Here is a 25,183-nt window from a genome sequence, read left to right as displayed (position 1 = left end):
CCTCCGATAGACTGGAGTGGATCGGCCAGACAGAAAGAAAGTGCACCTACGTTCCCCTCCAGTAACCAACCCTAACTTGAGCCACACACACACACACACACACACACACACACACACACACACATACTGGCACATGTAGACACAAACACATACTCTAACGTCCTCATAAACCACTTTAAATAGCTTAACCTGCGGCCCCATAAGGGCTTTTATCAGTGTTTTTTTCATGGCTGGCTCAAATGAGAGTAATACAATCACACTGTCAGGTCAACTGTCTCTGTACGCACACACACACACACACACACACACACACACACACACTTGTGATGCTGTGTGTATTCACCAGCAGGTCCCTCTAAATAGCTCTTTCCTCCACAGCCTGTGTGTGTTTTTTGTAAAGTGGTGCTCATTCATGTGACATGTGGACAACGGAGGAGCCATTAGCTCGTCCCAGACGGACGGAGAGTAGGAGACAGTCTGAGCCTCATCACCTTCCTATGGAGCTCATCTCAAGCATCCTTTTCACCCCTCCTATCACTCTTCTTGTCAATGCTGCTTTTGTCCCTTTTTTTTTGTCAGTGGCGCAGAGCACCAAGAATCTAAAGGTAGTATTTGGCTTCAGCGTACTGCAACTCAGTGGATCTATATTGACGTGATACACACGAGGTTTTACCCGAGCAGAGCGATGGCTATCAGTGAGACTGATGCTGTCTGGAATCACAGGTTTTGTGTGGTTGCGGCCCCATTTTAAATCCGAACGTCCCAAATGATGATGGGGATAAAATGAATTAATAATTGATGCAAACTTTTAACTCTTGACTTTGACATGCTACTTTTTTCACGAAACCATCTTGAACGCCCTGACCTTCTGAGAGCCGCGGAGTTAAAAAAGGAAGCTTTTCAAAACCAAATATTTAGTGAACGCGGGCGGGTGGATCATTTTCTACAATAGCGGTCCTCTAGCATTACCCCTCCCCTGACTCCAAATGCTCTCATCACCAACGGATCCAACGCAAACAAGGATGTTAAAGAAAACTCGATGTGGACTGTCGCTGTTTCTCTCCTAAGTGATGAGCTGTGCCCTTTAATATTCACCGGAAGCCTTTACTGGTGTCAGTGTTATGGCTGCTTTCCTGTAGCTTCACAGTAGCAATGTTTTCTTTGTTCTTTTCTTCTACATTTTTACTGTCGGGGCGCATTTAGAGAAACTGCAGCCAGGTGGTCATTGGTTCCGAATGCATTTCTGTCATCACAGGAACTATCAGTGAAAACACAGTGAGGCCCTCACATTACAGGTGGACTTCCAGGAGTGGAGTGGCAGAGGTGAGAGGTGAGGTTCACGATTTACCAAATAAACTGAACGCGGCGATTCGCCTGTTTGTTTTGAGCTCTCAAATGGGAATGGCTCTGTGGGACCGCAAAGAGATGCATTTAAGAGCGTTGAGCCAGAGGACACTTCACTGGGACTACAGACACCTTGTTATTCGTGAATTTTGTAAACACGTTATTTTTTCTTTTGTTTTGTAACTAATTGACTATTCCTTTTAGTTTTTTAGACAGAAAAAATACAGAAAGTACAAATGTGATTTTGTGAGCAGGTAGCTGTGAAAACACCTGCAAAGCTACACAGAGACTGTGGCTCAGTGGTGATCAGGGTCGTCCTTCAATCAGAGGATCGGTGATTCCATTCCCCGGCTCCGCCAGCCCATGTCGATGTGTCCTTGGGCAAGACACTTAACCCCAAATGTCTCCTGTAGCTGTGCCTACGGTTTATGAATGTGTGTGAATGTTAGTTACTGCTGATGTGCAGGTGGAACCTTAGCCCCTCCCATCAGTGTACAGATGGGTGTAAACGGGTGAATGATGTAATGTAGTGTCCAAGTGCTTTGAGTGGTCGGGAGACTAGAAAAGTGCTTTACAGGTCCATCTACATGGCCGTCGAGGCCAACACCGTCTCTTGGCCAATGAATGCTGGAGCCCAAAGTGCATTGGCTTGGAAGTCTTGGACGTTTTCCCGGCAGCACTCGTGGTCCTGAGAGACCCGGACTGTGGAGCATGAAAGGGTTTGCCTCAAGGGGGTCGGTCCGCGTTTGAAGAAGCCCGCATGTCCGCTACCTCCACCCACTCAAGGCTGCGGCCCTCCCTCGGTCAACAGCGGCTCGGTTTCCAAGGCTGATTGACCAACAAGCGTGTCTGTACATTCACAAGTTGACACCTCCTGATTTAAGGAGCCCCTGCGCTTTCATATTTGCTCTGGATGAGGAATTTAAGATGCTCTTTTTGGTCGATCTCAGAGCTCAGTGTTGCTGTGTGGATTTAATGAAAAGCGAGAGGTCCATTGGAATCTGCTCACTAGTGGTAGATTGGGACAAGAGATGCGCTGTTGCAGTCCATCTTGAAAGCTTTATAATAAAGTTCTGGTGATGGGCTCTTTACTTCTGCTTTTGACAACTTTACTTCTCAAGTTGCCGGCAATTTCTGCCTCAAATAAAATATGTCTTCAAAAATGAATCACAAATCCCATTTAATCCCAGGCATAATTACACAATTAGTGTCCCACCATGACCTACACATGGTCTCTCTCCATCTGCATTGGCGGTCTTGAGCGTGTAACCATCTACGTTTCTCACCATCAACATCAGTAAAGCAGCATTAACGACATTTTGTATTTATTTATTCAGAAGTGTTTCATGAAGACCTGCAATCAAACAAACAGGGAGATGGGTCAAGCTCTTTTTCTGAACTAAACCTATGAAACGAATGTTAAAAAGCAGACGCACACGGCTCCTCATTATGAGCACAGTGCAGCAGCGTTGATAGAGAAAACACTAGTTATCTCTCTGATCGATGTGTTTGGCTCGGCAAGCAAAGTTTGGAGCACCGTAGTCCGCTAATGACCACATTTAGTTTCGGAATGAGAGTGCACATGTGGGCCTTACACGGCACATTTGCCGCGAGGCATTCTGTGGGAAAAGCTTGGTCAGGCAGTAAGATCGCGAGAGGAGACGAGGTCGGAGCTGAGGATGCTTTTTCTCTCCCCCCCGAGAGGAAGGCATGGATTTAAATGGCCTCTTGAATCCTGCAACGGCTGCCGTTTTTGCAGGAAACGGATTGGGGTGTTAGCCTTCTTAGTGAGAACATCTACAGGCTTTGGAAACAATAGGGCAAACGGGTACTCAACACAAACCTATTCAGAAGAAAGAGCTTACACGGACACTAATATGACACTGACCAGGCATCTGGCTTCATATCCAGTCACAATAAGTCTGTTTTTATTAACGCCTCTTACTCTACGTCTTTCGCTTTCAAACATTTAGTGGCACGTGACCTTTTGCTGACCTTTACTGTTATCTTTTCTACACCAGTAGATTGAGTTTAGTCATTATGAGCTTTCAACTGTATCAAAGTCTAGTCAATAATAAGGAATGACAACCATATCCTGACTTGGAGACACATATATGGTTGAGCCTCCACATGTGTTTCATGTGACGTCCATGCCCTATACATCACTGAACTTCTTGCTGTGATGTTTTATTTTTATGAAAGATGAACCATTAACAAATGTAAAGATTAGACACAGACTATAAATTTGAATCTTCCAACACCAGCCGGCAGGCTCTATTCGTGGACATATGATTTACTGTAGACGTTTTTAAAGTTCCACTTCAAAACTGGAACGTGTTTGAGTCTCTGGGACTCGTCTCGTCTCTGGTGATGATCGGCCTCAGGGCCGTTGTCTTCACTGAATGACCCTCTTGTCTGGGGCTTCATGCAGGTTCTCTGGCAGGTTTATTGGACTCTGTGCAGTCCCGTCTGTCACTGAACACTGACAGGAGGTAATGAACTGTCTTTTAGGTCCCTACATGGCAGTACAGTACGTCATTATGGAAGACATGGTAAATAAAACCCAGAACAATTCTTTCACAACCGTTACTGTACATCTAATCTGATAAGGTACCTACGACCAATGCTGAGGTTTTGTTGGATTTCACGCTGTCGATTCCCCTGAGACTCAAAGCACTGACTGTAACCGCGACATGAGAGTACATTCTGGACGTTCTAGCTCGGCTGTCAATAACGGGTCAGCTTTGTTGTGCAGGAGGTCAGATGAATACGTTAAAAACACTGTGTTGGTCTTTTCCTGCAGCACAATGAAAATAGGGTTCTGCGATAGATTTTCGTCATTGTAAGAAATGCACAGGTGCAAATTATTAAATTAATAATGGCTGAATTCTATTTAGCTGCTTTGCTGGTATTGTGCATGCTGGATCACCGTCACACTGGAGTCATGACTTACTGGGACACTGGAGTAGAGCCGTCTTTTAATGTTGGAGTGGTTTTTCCCACTATGACATGCTATGGGCTCGTCTGGGATTTGAACCTTCGACCTCTCGCTCCCAATAAGAGACCGATGACCCCAGACCAGCAAGCCCCTTTAGAGGAGCTGGAAGTCATTTAGATTCATCGTCACTGGTTGAGCCAAAGCCAGTCTGTTAGATGTTGAATATGTTTCAGGGGATAAGTGAAATGTTGGACCTGCTGGTGCACTGGAAGAAAAGTCTGACCTTTGGTCATCAGCATACTTTTGGACCATTAGCAAATATAAAGATGAGACACGGACTACACTGTGTGTGTGTGTTGTGTAAAATGTCAACGGTCGTTATATTTCCGTGAGGACCAACCGACAAATTCATGGCCGTCCCTAAAGTCACAAACAAATCCAGTACTACCATAAAGTAGCGCTCATTGAGTTACTCCATCGCTCTTAAAAAATAAAATATTCCAATTCACTGGTCCAACAGTCAAAAACACAACACTATAGATTAAGGTCTGGTTTAGCACGTCTTTGAGTCGTTCATAGCCTGCCTGTGTTTCCATTCTAAGAGCTTCGACACATCGGCTGAAGCTGCAGCAGCAGAAATGTCCCCGCTCCCCTGCCATGTGCCGGTCTTCGTTGCACTTGAGCATTTGCGTTACCATGAAGTTGTTACAGGAGACTCACTGTAGACTCATTGTGGCTATTTGTAATGGAATTTCCTCTCAACAGGGAAGTTCCCTTATTTTAATACAGCGTGGACCGACCTCCAGGCAGCTCTGGAGAGTCTCAAGGTTCCCCTCGGTACGGCAAACAAACCAACTCTCTGCACACGCAGTCATGCATGCACGCTAATGTGCACCAGGCTGCGCAGGCTTTTCCATTCTTCAGGCAGAGACCATAAATACACCTGTGTACAATTAGGATCCTTTATGGAAATCCTCACTCTTACTTAAAACACTTTGAGTTGGCTTTTTGTAAAAGAAAAAACCGTGCGTACCGTTTCCTCACGGAGCTTGTAGATGTGCTGGCTTACGGTCGGGTGTCTTGAGGACAAGGGTGTGCTCTCCTTTAAGGGGAACGCTGTTGCACCTGTCATGCGTTGAACCGGAAAGCAGTCCGAGGTCAGAGGTCACACAGCGTATGCTGCTCTGGCATGTGTGTCCGGGAGTAAGAAGGTCTCTTGAAGGCCTCTTTCTTTGCCGTTTCGTCTCCTCTGGAGACATCTCTGACCTCCACTGTCACATCGCCGCTCCAGACCTTCAGACTGCTCCTCTCGTCGTCTTCTCCTGAAGGTTGAGAGCATCACTTGGACCGTCCAGATTTGCATTTTGACTGAAATGTATGACAGCAAAATTACATTTATTTTCTGCAATCTACGAGCGTTTTGACTTCCGGTGGAGGTGTGGCCAACCACGTGCCCACTGCGCCCAATCATTGGATGCCCTTCCCTCGGCTCTGGTGTCAGATGAATCTGGGATTGAGAACAAATACGAAGAAGCAAAGCCACAGAGATGATTAAGCATGAGCAGATTTATGACCAGAGCACACTCATTTATAAAGGGCAGAGAAACCAGCGCCATTGGATGGGGAGGCGCTGCATGTAGGCGCTGCATGTAAACCTAAAAAATAGCGACTAGATCGATAGATGGATAGAATGAAGCGATTTTTTTCTATAAACATGACATCTTGGTTTTATCTCCACACTCTACTCTAATGTAATGATGTAACGGTCATCACGTGGAGCTGTGATTGGCTACAGGTCACAGGTCCCTTTTTTTCCCCCTGAAGGGTTATTTGGGAGTTTTTCCTGATCCGATGTGAGGTTTTGGGACAGGGATGTCTATGTGTACAGATTGTAAAGCACTCTGAGACAATTTAGAAATTTGTGAAATTGGGCTATACAAATAAACTGAATTGAAAATGAAATGTCTGTGAGGTCACATATGAGGCCTTCTTGTGTTGCTGTACCGTTTCCACTTGGTCGCTGATGCCTCCAGGGGTCGTCCAGTGTCGGGTGACCTCTACGGCCGTCTGGGACAATGAGGGCAGTGATGCCGTGAAGACGAGCTGCTTCCTCACAACCAGAACATGCATTCCGTTGCAGCGTGTTGCTCCTCAAGAAGAAAAGATTGGGTTCAAGTTCCCCCTTTTCTGAAACCCAAGAACACCTTTTGGACCGGCTCCATGTGGATGGAGACTTTGATTGATTGGCACAGATACGGATCCCCAGACCCCCCCACTGTATGAGAGATGTCCCATCATGCAGTGCAAAAACCACAACCAGAAATAGTGGGTAGACTGTCAAGTTAAAGATTAAGCATGAGGGTCAGTGAACACACGCACACGCACACACACACGCACACGCACACACATACATGTGCAGGAGCATTCTGGGATAAATGAATGCTCTCATTTTCCCCCTCACTCCCTCTTATTCCCTTTCCTCGCTCCTCCAGCGCACACTCACACTCGAATCAAAAGAATAAATCACGAGAACACGTCATACGTCACCAGCGCTCTGCCAACGCCCACATTTTCGTGCAAAGAAATCTCAAAATGAACGGATTGCTCACTTTGTCTTTTATCTCTTTTCTCACTCCTCACGCTGCTGTTTTGCTCATCTTTCGGATTATGTCCTCTAATCACAGCTATGATAACTCCGGGGAAGAATCTGCCATTCCTCTGTGTTGCCGGGGGAGGCTTGTGACTCAGTCTTTCCTCCAGCTGTCGCGTCGGTGCGGGTCACTAACTCATGGGGCGGTTTCCCCCGCGATAGCGAGCTTTTAATTCCGACTCTGCTGACTCTGGACTCTTCGGCGGTCTCCTGCCATGTGAGCTTTGAAGCTCGGAGAATGAAGACGCTCACGTGGGGCACGCCTGAACCCGCAGAGCAGCGAAAAAACCTCCTTCCACTCTCGGGGCCGCGACCACATCTCCGTCACGATCCCCTCGCAAAGATAACATTCTTTCCCCGCTGATTGCAATTCAATTCAATACAGTTTATTTGTATAGCCCAATTTCACAAATTACAAATTTGTTTCGGAGTGCTTTACAATCTGTACACATAGACATCCCTGCCCCAAAACCTCGCATCGGATCAGGAAAAACTCCCAAATAACCCTTCAGCCATCAATCAAACCGATGGAGATGTTGCCGCACACGTCCCACTGCAACACACGCCGCTCAGCCGGAGGCCCGGAGCCGCGCGGGGAGAACACGTGGCCGTAATAGTGGGGTGGAGTAGATGGAGCAACCTCTGCGGATCGCCCGGTCCATGTTTGGCCAGCTGCACACAGGGTCCGTACGGTCATGGAAAACCTGGAAAAGTCATGGAATTTTAAAATGGTAATTTCCAGGCCTGGAAAAGTCATGGAAAAAACTTAAATCAAAGTTTTGGAAAAGTCATGGAAATTTGTTATCACGTGTTCATTGACGCCGAGTTTGAAATAATTAATATATTTTTTAAAGAAAGACGCTCAAAATATAAGCCGGCGTGCGCTCTCAATACGCAACATTTTCTAAATTTGTCATGTATACACCGAGATTTCAGTTTGGTCATGGAAATTTGGTTTAAAGTCCTGGAAATCCATTGGTCAAAATGTGTAAGAACCCTGTGCACAGGGGTCGGCGGTGGGAGGAGCTCTGACATCACCGGCCCAAGCGGATCCAGATAGTCTCGCAGTCCAGTTGGCTGAAAGATTTATTTTTTATTTTTAAACAAACGCAGAGGAGGCGCCACATTTAACCGCCACCACGAAGGTCACCGCCCTGCACCGGTGACACGTTACAGAAAACACATTAAATCGCTGATTTCACATTTTTTTTATTTGATCAACCTGCAGCTGTTGGGATGTCGTCGTGTCTTTATGGCCGTGACATGGCCTTTTATTGCTTGTTTATGGGGCTTTTATGTGTCATTAAAAACACCACAAGCTGCATTTCTTTATCTTGCCTGTAAATATGAAAGCGATAGTAGCGGAGGTGTGAACCTCATCACCAGCCGCTTGCGGCCTCTCGGACTTCCCCATATGACTTGCAATGGTACGCTGCCTCAGGCCGAAGATTAAAACAACCTGTGAACTAGAACGGGCACTCGGTAGAGCGCATACCTTCGCATATCACAAGATTGGGCATTGAATTATGAACATTTTGGCATTAGTTGCATGCCAATTGGATAGAAATTGACCGTGCTATGGTAAAAAATATTTTGACCTATCCTTGACCTTTGACCCGATTGATCCCAAAATCTAATCAAATGGTTCCCGGATAATAACCAATCATCCCACCAAATTTCATGCGATTCAAGAATATGTTGACCTTTTCATGACCTTGACCTTTGACCCGATCGATCCCAAAATCTAATCAAATGGTCCCCGGATAATAACCAATCATCCCACCAAATTTCATGCGATTCGGTGTAAAACTTTTTTTGTTATGCGAATAACACGCATACAAATAAATAAATACTCGGCGATCAAAACATAACCTTCTGCATTTTCAATGCGAAGGTAATCAGAGATACTTTACCCACAAGCCAGCATGGGGGGAAGGTTTGCCAACAGTTAAGCATTTGATGGTGGATGATTTACAGCTGAGTAAAGACTTCCCGTGACGTTTCTCAAAAGAGCTGCACTGTCAAACCACGAGGTTTTGACTTTATTCAGCTTTACTTGGAATCCGGTATACAGCATGTTGTTGAAAGTGTTCACACCTTTTTTTTAAACTTGTTTATTGCTGTGCAGTGTGACTGATGTGGTTCATCCGCTTCTCTAATGGGCTCCTTTGGATGCCTCGGAAAAATATTGTCCACCTGACTGAGTTGAACATTGGGGGGCTAAAAGCGCTGATGCAGCACGAATAGGAGCCGGGCAAATGAGGTCAAGATGGCCATCGCTCTTCTACATCACGTTGAGCGAGTGTTTTCTTACTGATAAACAAGGCACACGGGAAAGCCATCTCTTGTTGCGCTTGGGCTCTGCCTCTCTGTGAAAAGAGGACCCCCCCCCCCCCCAACACACACACACACACACTCGGCGGTGAATAGAGAACGGCTCTGTGGCCACAAATGTGCGAGGTGGCAAACATTTGAGCTGGAGGCCGGTGGGCTTTTGTCCCCACTGCGGTCCAGAGGGACCGGAGAGGAGAAGGCCTCCCTGTCGTGTCGGGCTCGGGTCTCTCTCAATAGGGGTCGTCTCTCCCGGAGCAGAGAGGGCATTTCCATTGAAGCTGCAGCTCAGCAAACACAGGCCGGGGGTGGGAGGGGGAGGAGGATCCCCTCCTCGTCTGTTATCTGGGAATCTCACGGGCTGAATCAATCCGGGTTTTGTGTGGGATTACGTCATTTTTTAACGTTTTGCCCAGAAAGCGTAGTGGAGTGGCTTTTTGAGGGTTTTTTGGTTTTGAGTTTTTATTTCTTTTTTTCCCCCCGTCAGCACATGTCCGTCTGAATAATGCTATTTGGTCTCAAGGAGGCACCGCTATGATTTCATTTGCTCCCACCGCGTAAACAAAGACATTTAAAGTTTTGCTCTGCGCTTCGCCACACGTTCGATATGATCTGCCATATTTCCGAACGCTTCTTTCCAAAGAATCCTCCAAAATTGCATGCATGGAGAAAATACTGGCGGACAATTTTTGCATTGTGAGACGAGGCTGCGGTGCAGTCAGTGGCTCTTTTACGGCTCCGTGCATTAGGCCAGTGGTTCTCAATAACGGTCTGCATTTCCTCCCGCGCCCCACCTGCAGTACCACTACGCCCCACTAGAGCGTGCCCCACAATTTGAGAACTACTCCATTAGGCCATTCTAGGTAAAGTTGCAAATTAATTAATGGGTCAACTTTAAGCTGGATGTCGGGGGTGAGGACGCAGAGCTGAGAAATGTATAAACGATTACTTTCATATGTGGAATTATTGAAAAAACAACGCTTTTATTTGATGAAGTCGTTCAGTTCTCACCCAACACCGTCGCTGCTGCCTGTAACCTAACTGTAAACATGTTACCCACCAGAAAAAGTTGTTGTGTTTCCGTGGCTCTGCGTCACGTATACATATGTATTCATCCAACCACGTGTGACCCAGATCTTACTTTTCGGGTTCCTTTACGACGTTCTTTTCCCCACAGGGTAAATCTGAGATGAAGCATTTCAGAGGGAGAAAAGTGTGGCGAGGAATATTTCGTAGCGGCGTTGGTGTTGTGATAAGGAGCCTTCGCTTGTGGGCCAACGCCAACCAGGCAGCAGCATCATGGAATGTAACTCTCTCCGGATCAAGGAGGCCGGCCGTAATGAAGGGAGTGGCTCTGCTGTTAGTCTGAGCTCTGTGCGCTCATGGCGGATGGAAATTAAAAGGTTGAGGTGGCCGAGATCTCCAAACCTTGACGCTGTAGAGTCCCGATGAACCCGCCCTTTTGGAAGCGAAGATTCAAAGAACATTGTGCTTTCATCTTTCTCCTTCGGGCATCTGGCGGACTAATGAGCTCTTTCCTCCCCGCTGAGTGTTTCGGGGTGGGCACGGCAGCAGCCCGGGGGTTAAGGGGTGGCACCGGCCGCCGGGCAGATTACAGGTCCGGGCTTGTTACCGCGGCTTCTGGAACACGAGGCTGCGGGCGCCACATGTGTTGGCACAGGGTGCGGGCACCTCAGATGTGGTCGGAGACATGTGGAAGCTCTCTCGAGTTTATTCTGCCCGGCCCATCCTGAGGGGAGAGAAGGCAGGCAGTGTGTGTGTGTGTGTGTGTTTCTTTTTTCTTCATGTTCTGGGGTGGTGGTGTGTGTTTGTCCCCGTGCTTTGGTTTTTGTAAGAATGTAAACCCCCAAAAGAACAGTCGACATATCAAAATTTAAACTGTTGCCACTTGTTCTTTTCATGTTTGATGAATCTCTCAATCTTCTGTTCGGATGTTCGGCTCGTTGAGTTCACTTTGTGATTGCAAGCCGCCGTGAGCGCGTTAACCGAGCGCAGTGGAAGGTAACGGGGGGGGGGGGGGGGGTTGGGCCGACGGATCAAACGGAGGAAAACAAATTCACCCGCTGCCGCTATTGTTGTTGTGAAGCCGTCTTTTACATTTCAACAGTAAGCGGAAAGGTCACCTCTACGCTTCTTCCTCGGCCTCGCTGCTTAACCCTCTGGAGTCTGGGGTCATTTTTTCGATTTTACACAAAAATTTAAATTCACCTTTTAAAGGCTTTTGCATATGACTCATACCCACGTGTTATACATCAACAATCTCAGCTCTCTATATAATGAGGCACAATTGTCCTCAGGCACAAGTGGAAAGAGAAAATATGGCCCTAAAGCTGAGAATTGAAGTTCGATTTTTATAAATTCTTCATATCTCTTGGGAAAACACACCTTTACTCACGTGGACGAACCGTTTTGGTGTTTGAAATTGGTTGACCACAGGTCCTAGGTTCCTAAAAGCAGTGAATTATCTAAATACAATGCTAAATACATAGAAATAAAGGTCTAAAACCAAATTTTGTTTTATCGTTTTTTGAGTAGAAATGATGTGGGCCGTCTCACCATTCACCAGAATGATAAAAATGGGACTGAGAAATAAGGGTAAAGTAAAAAATTTATATTTTAAAAACGTAAACAGTGAAAAACGTGGTGCTGCGGGCGTCGACTTCAGAGAGTTAAAGACCGACGGACACGTCGAGAAGACCTTGGGATCGGACGGATTGGCGGCTCCATGAACAAGCCGAGGTCAAGGGCGCCGTGGAGCCAACCGTCGCGTCAAAAGGCAAAGAGATGAGAGATGTCAGCCGTTCCCACGCTTCCCCCCCCCCCGTCTGCCAAAGTCTGCCAACCGTGCAACGCTAATCTTTCTCGCCTCGACCCCCCACCAGCTGACCCGACCAGGAGTCACTCTCGGAGGGGGGTTTCCCCCTTTGGACCGCCGAGCTGCCTGCTCCTTTTGTGGGGGATGTTAATTGGTCATTTGGGTCCCCGACTCCGTGGTCGGGGTCTAATTCACATGTGACACTGGGAGCCTTTGAGGGCTCACGGAGCTGAGAGGGCGACGCCCCTTTATGAGGCCTCAAACGCTCTTTTCATCCTCGCTGACGTGCAGAGATCCATTGTGCATGTTGTCTTCTTTTAGATCACGTGACGGAAAGTAAATTGATTAACGGATTCATTTTAAACCTTTCTTGCACAGGCGATTTAAAAAAAAAAGTGTTTCTATTTTAACAAAAACAACAGTTTCTTAACTCAAGCCTTGTGTCCATACAGGAAACCAGGAATTATTTAAAATATACTTTTGTCCTTTTTTGTGTTGCGTCCTATACGACCTAAGATATGACAGTATTAAAAATACAAGAATAAAAATATACAAGCGAGTTGCAGGAAAGGAAAATATGTTTGCTGTGGAACTGGAGAAGGAGAACTAGAGAAGGTGAGAGAGACAAGGAGAGGGAGAGATCTAGAGAAGGAGAAGGAGAGAGAACTAGAGAAGGAGAGGGAGAGAGAACTAGAGAAGGAGTGAGAGAAAAGGAGAAGGAAATAGACAACTAAAGAAAGGGAGAGAGAGAACTAGAGAGGGAGAGAACTAGAGAAGGAGAGAGAGAGAGAACTGGAGAGGGAGAGATCTAGAGAAGGAGAAGGGGAGAGATAACTAGAGAAGGAGAGAGAAAAGGAGAAGGAAAAAGAGAACTAAAGAAAGAGAGAACTAGAGAAGGAGAGAGAGACAAGGCGAGGGAGAGATCTAGAGAAGGAGAAGGGGAGAGAGAACTAGAGAAGGAGAGAAAGAAAAGGAGAAGGAAAAAGAGAACTAGAGAAGGAGAGGGAGAGAACTAGAGAAGGAGAACTAGAGAAGGAGAGAGAGGCGAGGGAGAGATCTAGAGAAGGAGAAGGTGAGAGAGACAAGGAGAGGGAGAGATCTGGAGAAGGAGAGAGAGAGAGAACTAGAGAAGGAGAGAGAGAAAAGGAGAAGGAAATAGAGAACTAAAGAAAGAGAACTAGAGAAGGAGAGGGAGAGAACTAGAGAAGGAGAACTAGAGAAGGAGAGAGAGAACTAGAGAAGGAGAAAAAGAGAACTGGAGGTGAAGAGAGAGAGAACGAACTAGAGAGAGGGATTCCAACAAAAACAATGTTTCTCAGCTAATGACAGAGCAGCGTGAGGTGTGAACCTCTTTTGGTATCCTCGTATTAAGCTCAGTATTTTCGGACCGTCCCTCCCGGCCAGCAGACCGAGCAGAGTGGCGCTCCCTTTAAACGAGAGAAATTGATTTTAGATTATTGGGGAAGGTTGTAATCCCGAGCTGCTGTAAGTACCGGCTGCGTCGGGACTCGTACGCTCGGTGTCTGAAATAACTTTTCCTCAGTCATGCTCACAGGGTTTACTGTCAAGTAACTACCGTTGTTTCTGTGGATGTGTGTGTGCATGTGTGTGTGTGCATGTTCTGTGTAAACGTGCAGACGGTAAGCAAACACAACATCAGCTCCTTCAGATGCCCTGCCAAGAAAAATACTTGCTTTTTCTTCTCATTCCCCTTTTTTTGTTGTGTTGCATCATTAGCCTCAAGAATCACTGCGATTTACATCTAAAAACCAACAAACACTTCTGAGATTTGGTCGTAAGGCCTTGAGGTCTGTGGTGATGGTTCCTCTGACGTCAAGACCGCCAACATTCTCGTGGAATGACTTTTTATTCATGTTCCATGCTTTACTGCTTCTCTTCTAGCGCTCTCGTGTGATCAAGCACTTCATTCTTCTTTTTTTATAACCTCAGAACTGATTTAACACAACAAGGTACGGGCCTGGCTCGGCATCCGTAGAGGTGATCCAGATCAGAGAGGTTTACGCCGAGCAACAGTAGCATGTTGAGGCTGAGGTTTCACCGGGTCGCTGCACTTTTATGGGCCGAGAGGGGATGGAAATGCACCATGCATCACTTGCAGAGGATCGTAGAGAACACTGGTCCCAATTTAAATATGGACTCCATACTTCTTTTTAAATCACTCCTTAAAACCCACTTTTTTTATAGAACTGTTTTTAAGTGATGTCGTCCTTTTATTCAGTTCTTTGGTTCCCCCAATTTAGTTTTTCTGTTGCTCGTTATATTGTATTTGGATTTTACCGTTCCAGTTGTGTTTCCTTGATTCTCTGTAGAGCACCTTGGAGAGTAAACTGTGTTTTTAAAGGTGCTTTAATCCATAAAATTGTTATTATTATGATAAATTGTTCTGGGTGATTCGGGGACAAATCTCCTTTAAAAAATAAAAAAAATCTGCAGCTGAAGTACCTCGGTCTCACGCTGTCACCGCTTCCCGATGTCACACCAACGTACGACATTGTCTCTGCTTAATGGCCTCAGAGGTCAGAGTCTACAGGGTAACCGGGCTGACACTAAACGTGTGCATGTTTTTCAATATTCCCGCTCGGAGGGGAGACTCGGGGGTGAGAGAGATGAAAGCCAGAGGAAAGGTCAAAGTGAAGCGGCTGTTGGTCTTGACCCCGTTGGGCGTGTGTGTGAGGATGTGCACTGGGGAAGGCGGGCATGGCACCGGAGTGAGACCTCCTCGGCGGAGAGGAGGCACGTTGGTGGTGGAGAGGAGGCCCCTTGGTTGACAGGAGGTGGAGAGGAGGCCCCTCAGAGAGCACCCCGACGCTCTCATCGACGCTCTCATCACTCAGGAATGTTTGAACAGAAACGATTGGTGAATATTTTCCCTTGTTGAAAAGGTTCAAACAGAGTTTTCAGAGGGGGGTGAATACCACGAGTGAACAACAAGATCCACCATGACGGCTTTGTAGGCAGGCAATGGGATAATAAATAAGTAATAATCAAATTAGTTTGTATTTCTTGGTTGCAACAATCTGAGCAAAGTGTACAGCCTCCTATCACCAACAGTTCAGGTCAGTATGTTAGACTTTCACACGGGACAGTCCAGGTCCAATAGTCAGTTTATTTTATACAGCCCAATAGCACAAATTACAAACTCCCCTCAGAGGGCTTTACAATCTGTACACAGACGACATCCCTGACCTTTGACCTCACATCGGATCAGGGAAAACTCCCCAAAAAGAGAAAAACCAATTTCACGGAAAAAAGTGAAGAACCCTTCAGGAGAGCAACAGAGTTACATAAACACATTAAATGAATATGACAGATCCAAGATTCAACATGTAAAGCTCATAGTACTATGGCAATATGTAATAGAGAGACCTTACTGAGGACATGACCTTACTGAGGACATGACCTTACTGAGGACATGACCTTACTGAGGACATGAGTCATGACATGGTGGAAGTCAGACACCGCTGCGTCCTTCGTTGCTGTACGTGTCGGGTGGTCGGAGGGTAACGGTGTGTGTGTGTGTGTGTTCACAGGGCATGGCGTTCTCCATGGAGGAGCGCCTCCAGCTGGGGATCCACGGCCTGCTGCCGCCCTGCTTCATCAGCCAGGACGTCCAGCTACAGCGGGTGCTCAAGAACTACGACATGAAGAGGGACGACCTGGACAGGTGAGGCCGACGCCCCCGCCAGGAACCTCTACTTCCTGCCGCGGCATAGACCTTTTAATGCGGGTTCAGTTTCCATGCATTAGTCCTCACATCTGGAAGTCTTTAAATTCCGAGAGGCAGGTTAATCCATCAGCCCTCAGAGATCTGCATCCATCTCCCAACACCGTCTACATCTTCCTGAACAGATCGCCTTCACCCCCCATTCCTCCGTCACATGCCTGCACTCATTCACACGTGTTTTTCTAACCTCCCAACTCAAATCCTCCAGTGCTTAGGCGTTTGGAAGTAATGACTCCATTTCAGCCCGAGCTTGTTGGTCGAACAAAGATCAGACCGCAAACTGTTTGGAGTTATATGCAGAGTGCTGAATATTAAATGGACTCTTATTCTCTGGCTGCTCAGTCAACCGCTCCATCAGCTGTCACTCCCAATGTCTGCTAGAGAGACTTCGAGGATTTCGAGGATCAACAATAACTACAAAGCTTCACCTTAGCAACATCAGGGCATCAGTCGTTCCCGCGGCCTATCGGTGTCGCCGAAGACCCGCCTGCAGTGCGTTCCAGTGCCGGTCTTTGGTCCCACGGGTTACGGGCCTGCTGTGTTTACTTTACCGCTGTTCTCCCACGCTGAATCCTTCTTTGGTATCGAGCGCTGGACGACGTTTCTACGACCATAAATATCTAGAACCTTTCTTTTTTTTCCCCTCTTTTTTTTTTGGGTGGAATTTCTTGTGCTTTTTGAGTAATTGTGACTCGTTACGGCAAAGTGACGCGTTTATGATCCCAGATGGTGGAGGGACTCAGCGCCTGCTGTGACTGTCGTCAACAGAGGAAATGGATAATCAGAGGCTCTGCCAGCCGAAGCGCTGCAGCATGTAAATTGCTGAAGCTGAGGGGGGGAAAACCTCGTATCCAGTGTAGTTGTTCCAAAGCTGAAATAAGATGAGCCGTTTGATCACTGCTGCTGAAGTAGATTAAGATGGAGATGGATTATGTCCCGGCTGCTCCGGTGGGCTGACTCTAAAGGAAAGATGCTTTATAAAGCAGTGTGTACTGTAAATATTCCTGTTTCCTGGGTGCGGGCAGCGTCTGTGTACAGTTCCTGTCAGCCATCTTTGTGTTTACTGTGACATTAAACAGGGGGAAGGCATGTGTACCTTTCTAGTAAACAAGCCAGCAAACAAACTATCGTGACGCACAGGAACATTGACCATTTTGGGGGCGAATGTGGCTCAGTGGTGGGCGGGGTCCTCCTTCAATCAGAGAGGATCAGCGGTTCGATCCCCGGCTCCGCTAGGCTATGTCGATGTGTCCTTGGGCAAGACACTTAACCCCAAATTGCTCCTGTGACTACAGTTTATGAATGTGTGTATGAATGTTGGTTACTCCTGATGTGCAGGTGGAACCGTAGCTCCTCCCATCAGGGTATGCATGGCTGTGAATGGGTGAATGATGTGTTGAAGCATTGTGAGTGGTCAGAAGACTAGAAAAGCACTGTACAAGTCCACGTCCATTTGTACAAGTACACGTCCATATATACAACTACAGGTCCATTTATACAAGTAGATGTCCATTTGTACACGTACTACCTCCATCTGCCTGATGGATCATCAAGAGGTCTGGGTCGTGGAATATGCCTACTACCAACTATGCCATTGCCCTGTTGAGACTCCGCCCACTCCTCCTCTCTACCTCCATCTGCCTGATGGATCGTGGAGGTCTCCATCGTGGAATATGCCGACTACCAACTATTCATACACTCTGTCATATTCATTGATTGTGTTGTTACTGTGTTTTAATTTGTATATAATGATTCCTTCTGTACACATTACATCGATTGCACCTGTCCATCCTGGAGAGGGATCCTCCTCTGTTGCTCTCCTGAAGGTTTCTTCCCTTTTTCCCCGTGAAAGGGTTGTTTGGGAGTCTTTCTGGTCCGATGTGAGGTTCTGGGACAGGGATGTCTATGTGTACAGATTGTAAAGCACTCAGAGTAATTTGTGAAAATGGGCTATACAAAAAAACTGAAAGAATTGAATTGAATTGGGTTTACTATCAAGTAAGACAAAGAAAAATGACATTCTTAGATTTGAGAAGCAGTTTGTCTACAGGTCTGACCTTAGTTAGTGCATTACCGATGCTCATTGACCATGACTGTTTTAAACTTATTTATCAGATCGATCTCAGTTTGTATTTGAATTATTTGTAAGTTTAAATATCAGATCGACCGATCAGTTTTATTTGTAAGGTTCAGAGACGCACCAGATTCACGTTAATTTAATCATGCTTCTTTGGTTAATTTATTTAAAAACCCCTTTCTCCTCATTGTTATGCAGATGACACTCAACCATATTTATCATTGGTTATAGATGACACCAACTACTGTAAACTCAAAACCAGAGTTTTAAAGACATAAAACCAACTCTGAAAAAAAACATATGTTAATGATGTTAAAAACATGGGCACAACTACTTGATATGAAGACCTCATAGAGATCCAGATCAAATATCGGGGAGACAAGACTCTGGTGATGTGGATTCTTATCACCATAACAAAGAATCTTAGCCTCACTTTAAAGAATCCTACAAGTATCTTTGATCTATCTGGACTGTCTCTTTAACTCCCATTCCTGGCAAATCTCAAGCAATACTTCATCTCTTTCTTCTCAAGTATAATTCGAAATCAAAGATGCAGACGTAATCAAATTAGACGTTTAGTTAGCGAGATTGGATTATAAACTTTCCTGCCAGCAGGTGATCCAGAGGCCTCCAGTTGATCCAGGAACTCTGGAAAGTGAAGAGCCTGTCCTCACGAAAGAGCCTGCATCACATCTCAACTCCGCAAAATCCTGAATCACCCTGCACCAGTAAATCAAGAATCACTTTTAAAATTATTCTCTTAACCTACAAAGCCTTGATTGGTGATGCTCCATCATATCTTAAGCGATATGTTATATATTATTGTAAGGAGCAGAGAGCTACGCCACCTACTAGTAGAATGTCTGCTAGAGTAAAAAGACTAAAGCTCTTTCCCAGAACCTTTTTTTAGCTATCAAGCCTTTTGGTTTAGCAATTCTGCAGAAGAGTAGACAACCAGTTTCAGTTTGAAGTGAACTTAAGACCTTCCCTTTGCAAGCGAGTTATAGTTAGGGGCTGAATCAGGGATTGCCCTGCTCCAGCAGAGAATATAGTTTGCTTATAGTCAGCAGCCGCCGGGGATCGCTTGATGTGCTCTTACCATGATTCTTTCTCTTTACCTCCCATGATGATTTTTCTCCTATCTCAATCGTTACTTTCTCTCTGCGGACTCCCTTTGGTCCTTTTTTCGTACCTACGTCCCGCAAGTCATCGGCCCCATGAGACGTCAGGATATCCCATCTGCCTGATGGACTGCCTGCGACGTGGCCTGCCTGCTCATCGCCACTGTCTGTTTGATTCCTCCCCACTCCTCCTCCCCCCCCCTGATCGCTCGTGGTCTCCATCGGGTCGTGAATATGGTGCCTACCTATTATTCATACACTCTGTCATATTCATTCATTGTATGTATTTAACTCTAACTCTCCTTCTTCACACACTCTACATCTTGCTGTCATCCCCCCAGAGAGAGGGATCCTCTCTCCTCTCTGTTTCTTCTTCTCCTTTTTCCCCTGAAGAGTTATTTGGGAGTTTTTCCTGGTCCAGTGTGAGATTTGGGGTTTGGGGGGCAGTGTGTACAGATTGTAAAAGCACTCCGAATAAATTGTAATTTTGAAATGGAATTGCTAATAAATAAACTGAATTGAATTGAATTGAATTTCTCCTCTAGCCCAAAAGTTTGACATGCAGTTCAAACGTATGGAAAAAGTACCCAAAAAATACAACTTTCAAAATAATTGAAAAGAATTAAATGGAGGGTACTTGAGTCCACGGCCAATAACCACTGTGTGCCTGCACGTATTACTCCACACTGCACAGCATATGGAAACCCTTCCCGTGGCAGAAGCTAATGACTTCACTAATATGAGAACAGAGCTCCTCAAGAGCAACTGTCCCCACCGCGCTTTGTGCAGCTGCTGCACCCTAACCTGTAGCAGGCTTGTTATCCCCTCAACAAGAGGCACCTTGTGCTGCTGGCTTCATGGAAACCTCTCTGATTAGGAAGAGAGCTCTCTGGCGTGCGTGGCTTAATTTGGGTGGTATGCAACCTCTCAGAACAATGAGCTTGTGTAGGCGATCTGAGGCGCCGCTTCCTATTCTCTGTATTTTTCCAACCCTTTCAGTTCTCTTTTTTTTCCCCTCGCTATGTCATAACCTCACTGCTTTTGCTTTGGCCCAGTGTCCATATAATATAATATCAATAATCTCAGACTAAAAAGTGTTATCCTTTGCGCCTCTCTTTCTCTGACGAAGTGTTTCCTTGCAGTTCCCCCAGTCCGGCCTAGCACACCTCGCACAAACACACAGATCTCACCATCTGACTTTAATAATCCGCTCCACGGTTCCAGCAGGTATGAGTCCTCAAGATGTTACAGATTAACGTGCCGCGTGTTTATCCTCCCCAGATATGTGTTCCTGATGGGGCTCCAGGACCGCAACGAGAAGCTCTTCTACCGAGTGCTGCTGTCGGACGTCGAGAGGTTCATGCCCATCATCTACACCCCCACGGTGGGCCTGGCCTGCCAGCAATACGGCCTGATATTCAGAAGGCCGAGGTAAGACTCGCAGTATTGACATAACGTTGAGTATTTCCATATTGTCGTCCAATGCTGCTGTGATGAGGCAAAAGGCCGACAGGAAGCTGTTGATACTGTTTTCCCTCTCTGGTTTCCCAACTCGTCAATCTTCAACCCCTCAGTGTGTCCTGTTACATCACATTGTTTTTGTTATGGTAACAGCCAGCATTGTCTTATTCTGCTTGGCTGTGTGGTTTCAATGTGTCACTGCTTCAGGCTGCTGCACCACTCACAGCCCACTTGTTCATATCTAAATATTTGGAGATGAAGTAATGAAGACGGCTGCGAGTCGAGGGCGGCAGTAACTCACAGTCTGCTGTAGCAAACTGCATAATATCTCAGGCGTCCAGTTATGGCTGCACGCTCAAGGACGTCTCATGATTGCCTCTCACTTTTCTCGAAACACCTTTTTATTGGCTGTTTTATACGGCCTGCCTACCCCTAACTCACCACTCTTATGCTGCGTTCACACAATTTACTCGCGTGAGTTTACTCGCTTGACTATTTGTGGTTTATTCGTGTCTTTCGCAGAGAGGGGGCGGGGCTTATCTCTGTCTTTACTCCGTGGAAACGGTTATCATTTCCGCCATCCACCACAGAAAAACGAACCACTAGTTCTGCTTTATACTTGTTGTGGCCATCCCACAAATGTTGGATTATCTAACGCCCTCATGTCTGGGTTCATAACGTTAATATAATATACATTTTTATTTAGACATAACATCACCCGTAGGCTCACACAGCTCGGTAACTTTTACCGACTACTACTGCTATTTCCCCGAGGCTCTATTCAATTGGCCAACTCAAAAGCCTGTAAGTTTACAAGCTTGCCTACCAAAGTAGGATTATTACTTAACTGAATACACTGCAACAGGATTGCAATGACACCAGAAGCTCAAGGACTCTTAAAGCATGTGTACATTATGTACACATTTTTCAAATCTGAACCACATTTAGAGGTTGCGGTGGAGTTTGGTCAGACAGCTAAATGCTGTGAGCTGTAGAATCAGTTTAGGGTTCACCTTGAGTGGATCTGGCTCTGCTCCTAACAGACAGGCGTTCATTGGTTTCCTCTTCTACTGAAAACACACACACACACACACACACACACACACACACACACACACACACACACACACACACCTACACCTACACACCTTTCTGCCAGTATCTGTTTTTCTTCAAATGGTTTCATCAGGTCCATCTGAAGCAGTTACTAATCGTCCTTTAGTTGATGAGGATTTCCTTCTCTGTGCTGCATTCAGGGCCACATTGTGTTTAACTTGGCCCTGCCTCCCCGCATTTAACCTAACATCCAGGTGGTAAAATGTGTTGGGATTGTTTTGACTCGTACGACCGATAGGGGAAAGGACCACCTTGTCAACTGTCGGTTTCACGCTCTCACGCTCACTTCCTGCTGGTTGCTTTAATCCTCGACTCTTTAAGTACTTGAAAGAAGACATGTAAGCCGACAATCCCCCCAGCAACCCCCAGTGGCTTAAGCGATTGTTGCATTTAACTAGAAGTGATGAATATTGTAAACAATATTAAAAACAATATTAAAAGGACACTGGGAACTACTTAAAAATAGATCAGAAATATGTCAGTCCCAGGATATTCCCAGTTTATTCAATAATGACTTTTTAATATATATATATATATGTTATCACACAAATCATTTTGATAAGCTGTGAAGCTCCACTTTTCCTCAATTTGTGCAAGCAGTTTTATTACAAATTTTTAAATAACCGGAGTTCTCCCATGCACAAGGCTTTTGTTTTCCACCAGCTCCCCGTTTCCCCATTCCTGCAGAACGATGTGGAAAATATGCCGAGTATGCTTTCCTTCCTCTTTCACTGAGCTGACTGGAAGAGTCATTTTAAACACTCGCTCAAAGTCACCGCACAGGTGGCCAAGACCTGCTGCCAGAGGCCCCGGGGTAAGAAGTTGAGCCTCGAGGAAACGTGCATCAGGGGGTCACTTAGCAGAAGACACAGACGACCGTGTTTGACAGATGTCGGTTTTAAGGATTGCCATAAGAGTTACAGATCCAGATCCATGGTTCCCAGGGGATGAAGTTTACCAACTTTGGTGATCCCTGACTATTTGTCTAGAGCCACCATGAGTTATTTATATTTTTTTACATCAAAATACACCAATAACTATTTGATGTCTTCTGCTGAAATCTGCTACTCATATCCATGGTCCCAGAGGATTAATCCTAACAATTGAAGTGATGAATATAATATCACTGCACCAACTGGATGGATTTATTAAACATTGTCTACAGACATTCATGATTCATTATGATGAAATGTTAACTTTCTTGAACTGAAAACTCACTGAAAACATGGACAACACCCAGACAAGCGACTTGTCAATCACAAGGTAGCCCCTCCCTAAAGCATACCCCTCTTTATGCTCTGTTTTACTCTCCATGCTTTACTCAATGACCTTCATGCTGGATTGAAGAAGACTTGAAACTAAAGATTGAGATATAAACTCGTGTTTACAATGTTTACTGAGGAAATAAATCAAGAGAGAAGTAGAGCCATTTATATAGACTTCTATACAACCAGACGAGTCACCCTCTGGTGGTCAGGAGAGAGGATGCAACCTTAACACATGGAGCATAGACTTCTATACAACCAGAGGAGTCGCCCTCTGGTGGTCAGGAGAGAGAATGCAGCTTTAACATAACAAGCATAGACTTCTATACAACCAGAGGAGTCGCCCCCTGGTGGTCAGGAGAGAGAATGCAGCTTTAACACACAAAGCATAGTCTTCTATTCAACCAGAGGAGTCGCCCCCTGGTGGCCAGGAGAGAGAATGCAGATTTAACACATGAATCATAGTATTCTATACAGCCCCTTCATGGCCATGACAAATAATGCAAGTTTAAGACACTTTCACATTTCTGTAAAGATATTATTCAGTTTATATCAAAGCCCAATGCAGTGTGTGTGTGTGTGTGTGTGTGTGTGTGTGTGTGTGTGTGTGTGTGTGTGTGTGTGTGTGTGTGTGTGTGTGTGTGTGTGTGTGTGTGTGTGTGTGTGTGTGTGTGTGTGTGTGTGTGTGTGTGTGTGTGTGTGTGTGTGTGTGTGTGTGTGTGTGTGTGTGTGTGTGTGTGTGTGTGTGTGTGTGTGTCCGTCCATCCATCCATCCATCCATCCATCCATCCATCCACGTCCACCAGAGCAGCAGATTAGGTCTCTGCTTCCTGGCTCTCAGGTATAAAGAGTTTCTGTGTGGAAGCAGGAAGCAGCAGCGTCTCCTTGTCTTCCTGGACTCTACCAGCTAATCTGCTTCATGAAGACTAAACACTCCGACACCGGGCTCTGTAACAGAGGCCAAAGGTCAAGCCCCATTAGGTTTCAAAACACGTCTGATTCATTGATCTTTCGGCAGGAAGCAGAGCTGTAAAAAGGAACACATTCACATCATCAGCAGATTTGCGGTCATGCTCACTTGTATTGGTTCGTAAGCTCATGAGCCGACGCAGTGTTGAGCAGAGAAAGTTGCTCTGTCTTCATCACACAGTTTGTTTCTGTTTTCGCCATAAATGTGGGTTGTGTACTTTGTTTGACAGCTGAAAGTGTCAGTTGTGATAAATGATAATGTTTTGTATTGCATGAGTGTAATTGGGCGTACTGCAATCACGTCCAGTGTCCCCGGGCCCTCTGTGGTGCATTGCTACCCAGAGTCTAAATACACTTTTAAATGGCCTTTTTAAAGTAATCACTTGTTCTAGTGACACAAACCAATCCATCTTACTGATGGAGATGGATGATCAACAGTAGCCCATTAGTGCAGTCTTGGTTTAGGGGTCAAGGGTCAGCGACTCTACTACTACAGCTACCTGTCAGGAGCTGGAAAGTAAGGGATCGAGATCGAGGAAAGAGTTTTAGGTAACGCCCAGATGCTCCCTTTATCTTCTGCCATGTTTCCTGTATTTGGGCCATCTGGGGATTATAAGATATAAATCTATTTGATAGGAATGGGACTGAAACTAAACATATATAGGATTCACTAACGATACATATACATTTAATCAGATACATATGACGTACAATATAGCCAGCTCCTTCTTTAACCTTTAATATTTGGTGGCATTCCCAGAATAACCGCCATGTTTTTGCTTTGCACCTGCAAAGTGAAGCCCCGCCCCCAACAAAGAGCCTAGCCTAATCGGACCGGCTGAGGCAAAGGCACCAACTTGTTATAAATATTGACCTCTATCATCATGAGTAGTAATCTACGGTGTATTTATCAGGTTGTAATGTATGTGTGAGGGTAATAACGTATGAAAGAATTAAAGTGCTATTTCATTCATTAGGGGCTACATAGAAGATGTAATTTCACCCGAGTACAGCCATGATTCCGTCTTTTAAAACGAGGGTGAGCTGCTAAGGTTATGACGGCCTAATGAAAGGCATCATCCGACGCTGCCTCGGCCACCTCTGAAGTGGCACATGCCGGATGATAAAGTCCTCCAGCCGTGTAGATTAGGGCCTTCAGAGTTGTGATTTCACCCCTTCAGGCCCACACAAGGCGTCACACTGTAAGTGTGTGAGAAGAGCTCAGAATAGTCTCGAGAAGTAGGGAGGAGAGAAAGAGTTTGGAATTGCACTGACCTCATGAGGAACGTGGCAAACATTTGGGATTAATTACACCCTCGACTTTAACGGA

At 45.7% G+C, this 25,183-nt stretch overlaps 1 protein-coding gene across 1 annotated transcript in view; it reads left to right on the top strand.

Annotated features, from left to right (window-relative positions):
- The window catches only part of me1 (malic enzyme 1, NADP(+)-dependent, cytosolic), a 96,164-nt gene that overhangs the window by 9,231 nt on the left and 61,750 nt on the right, over window positions 1-25,183 (top strand). Inside the window, exons 2-3 of the mRNA XM_056444309.1 lie at window positions 15,651-15,784; window positions 20,324-20,473. Of these exons, the coding sequence (XP_056300284.1) occupies window positions 15,651-15,784; window positions 20,324-20,473 (284 nt within the window). The remainder of the gene's footprint in view (window positions 1-15,650; window positions 15,785-20,323; window positions 20,474-25,183) is intronic.

This window comes from Pseudoliparis swirei, chromosome 22 (assembly GCF_029220125.1).
Source record: "Pseudoliparis swirei isolate HS2019 ecotype Mariana Trench chromosome 22, NWPU_hadal_v1, whole genome shotgun sequence".
Taxonomy (NCBI): Eukaryota; Metazoa; Chordata; class Actinopteri; order Perciformes; family Liparidae; genus Pseudoliparis; species Pseudoliparis swirei.
Note: the sequence above shows the minus strand (reverse complement) of the source record. Positions and strands in the feature narration are given on the sequence as shown.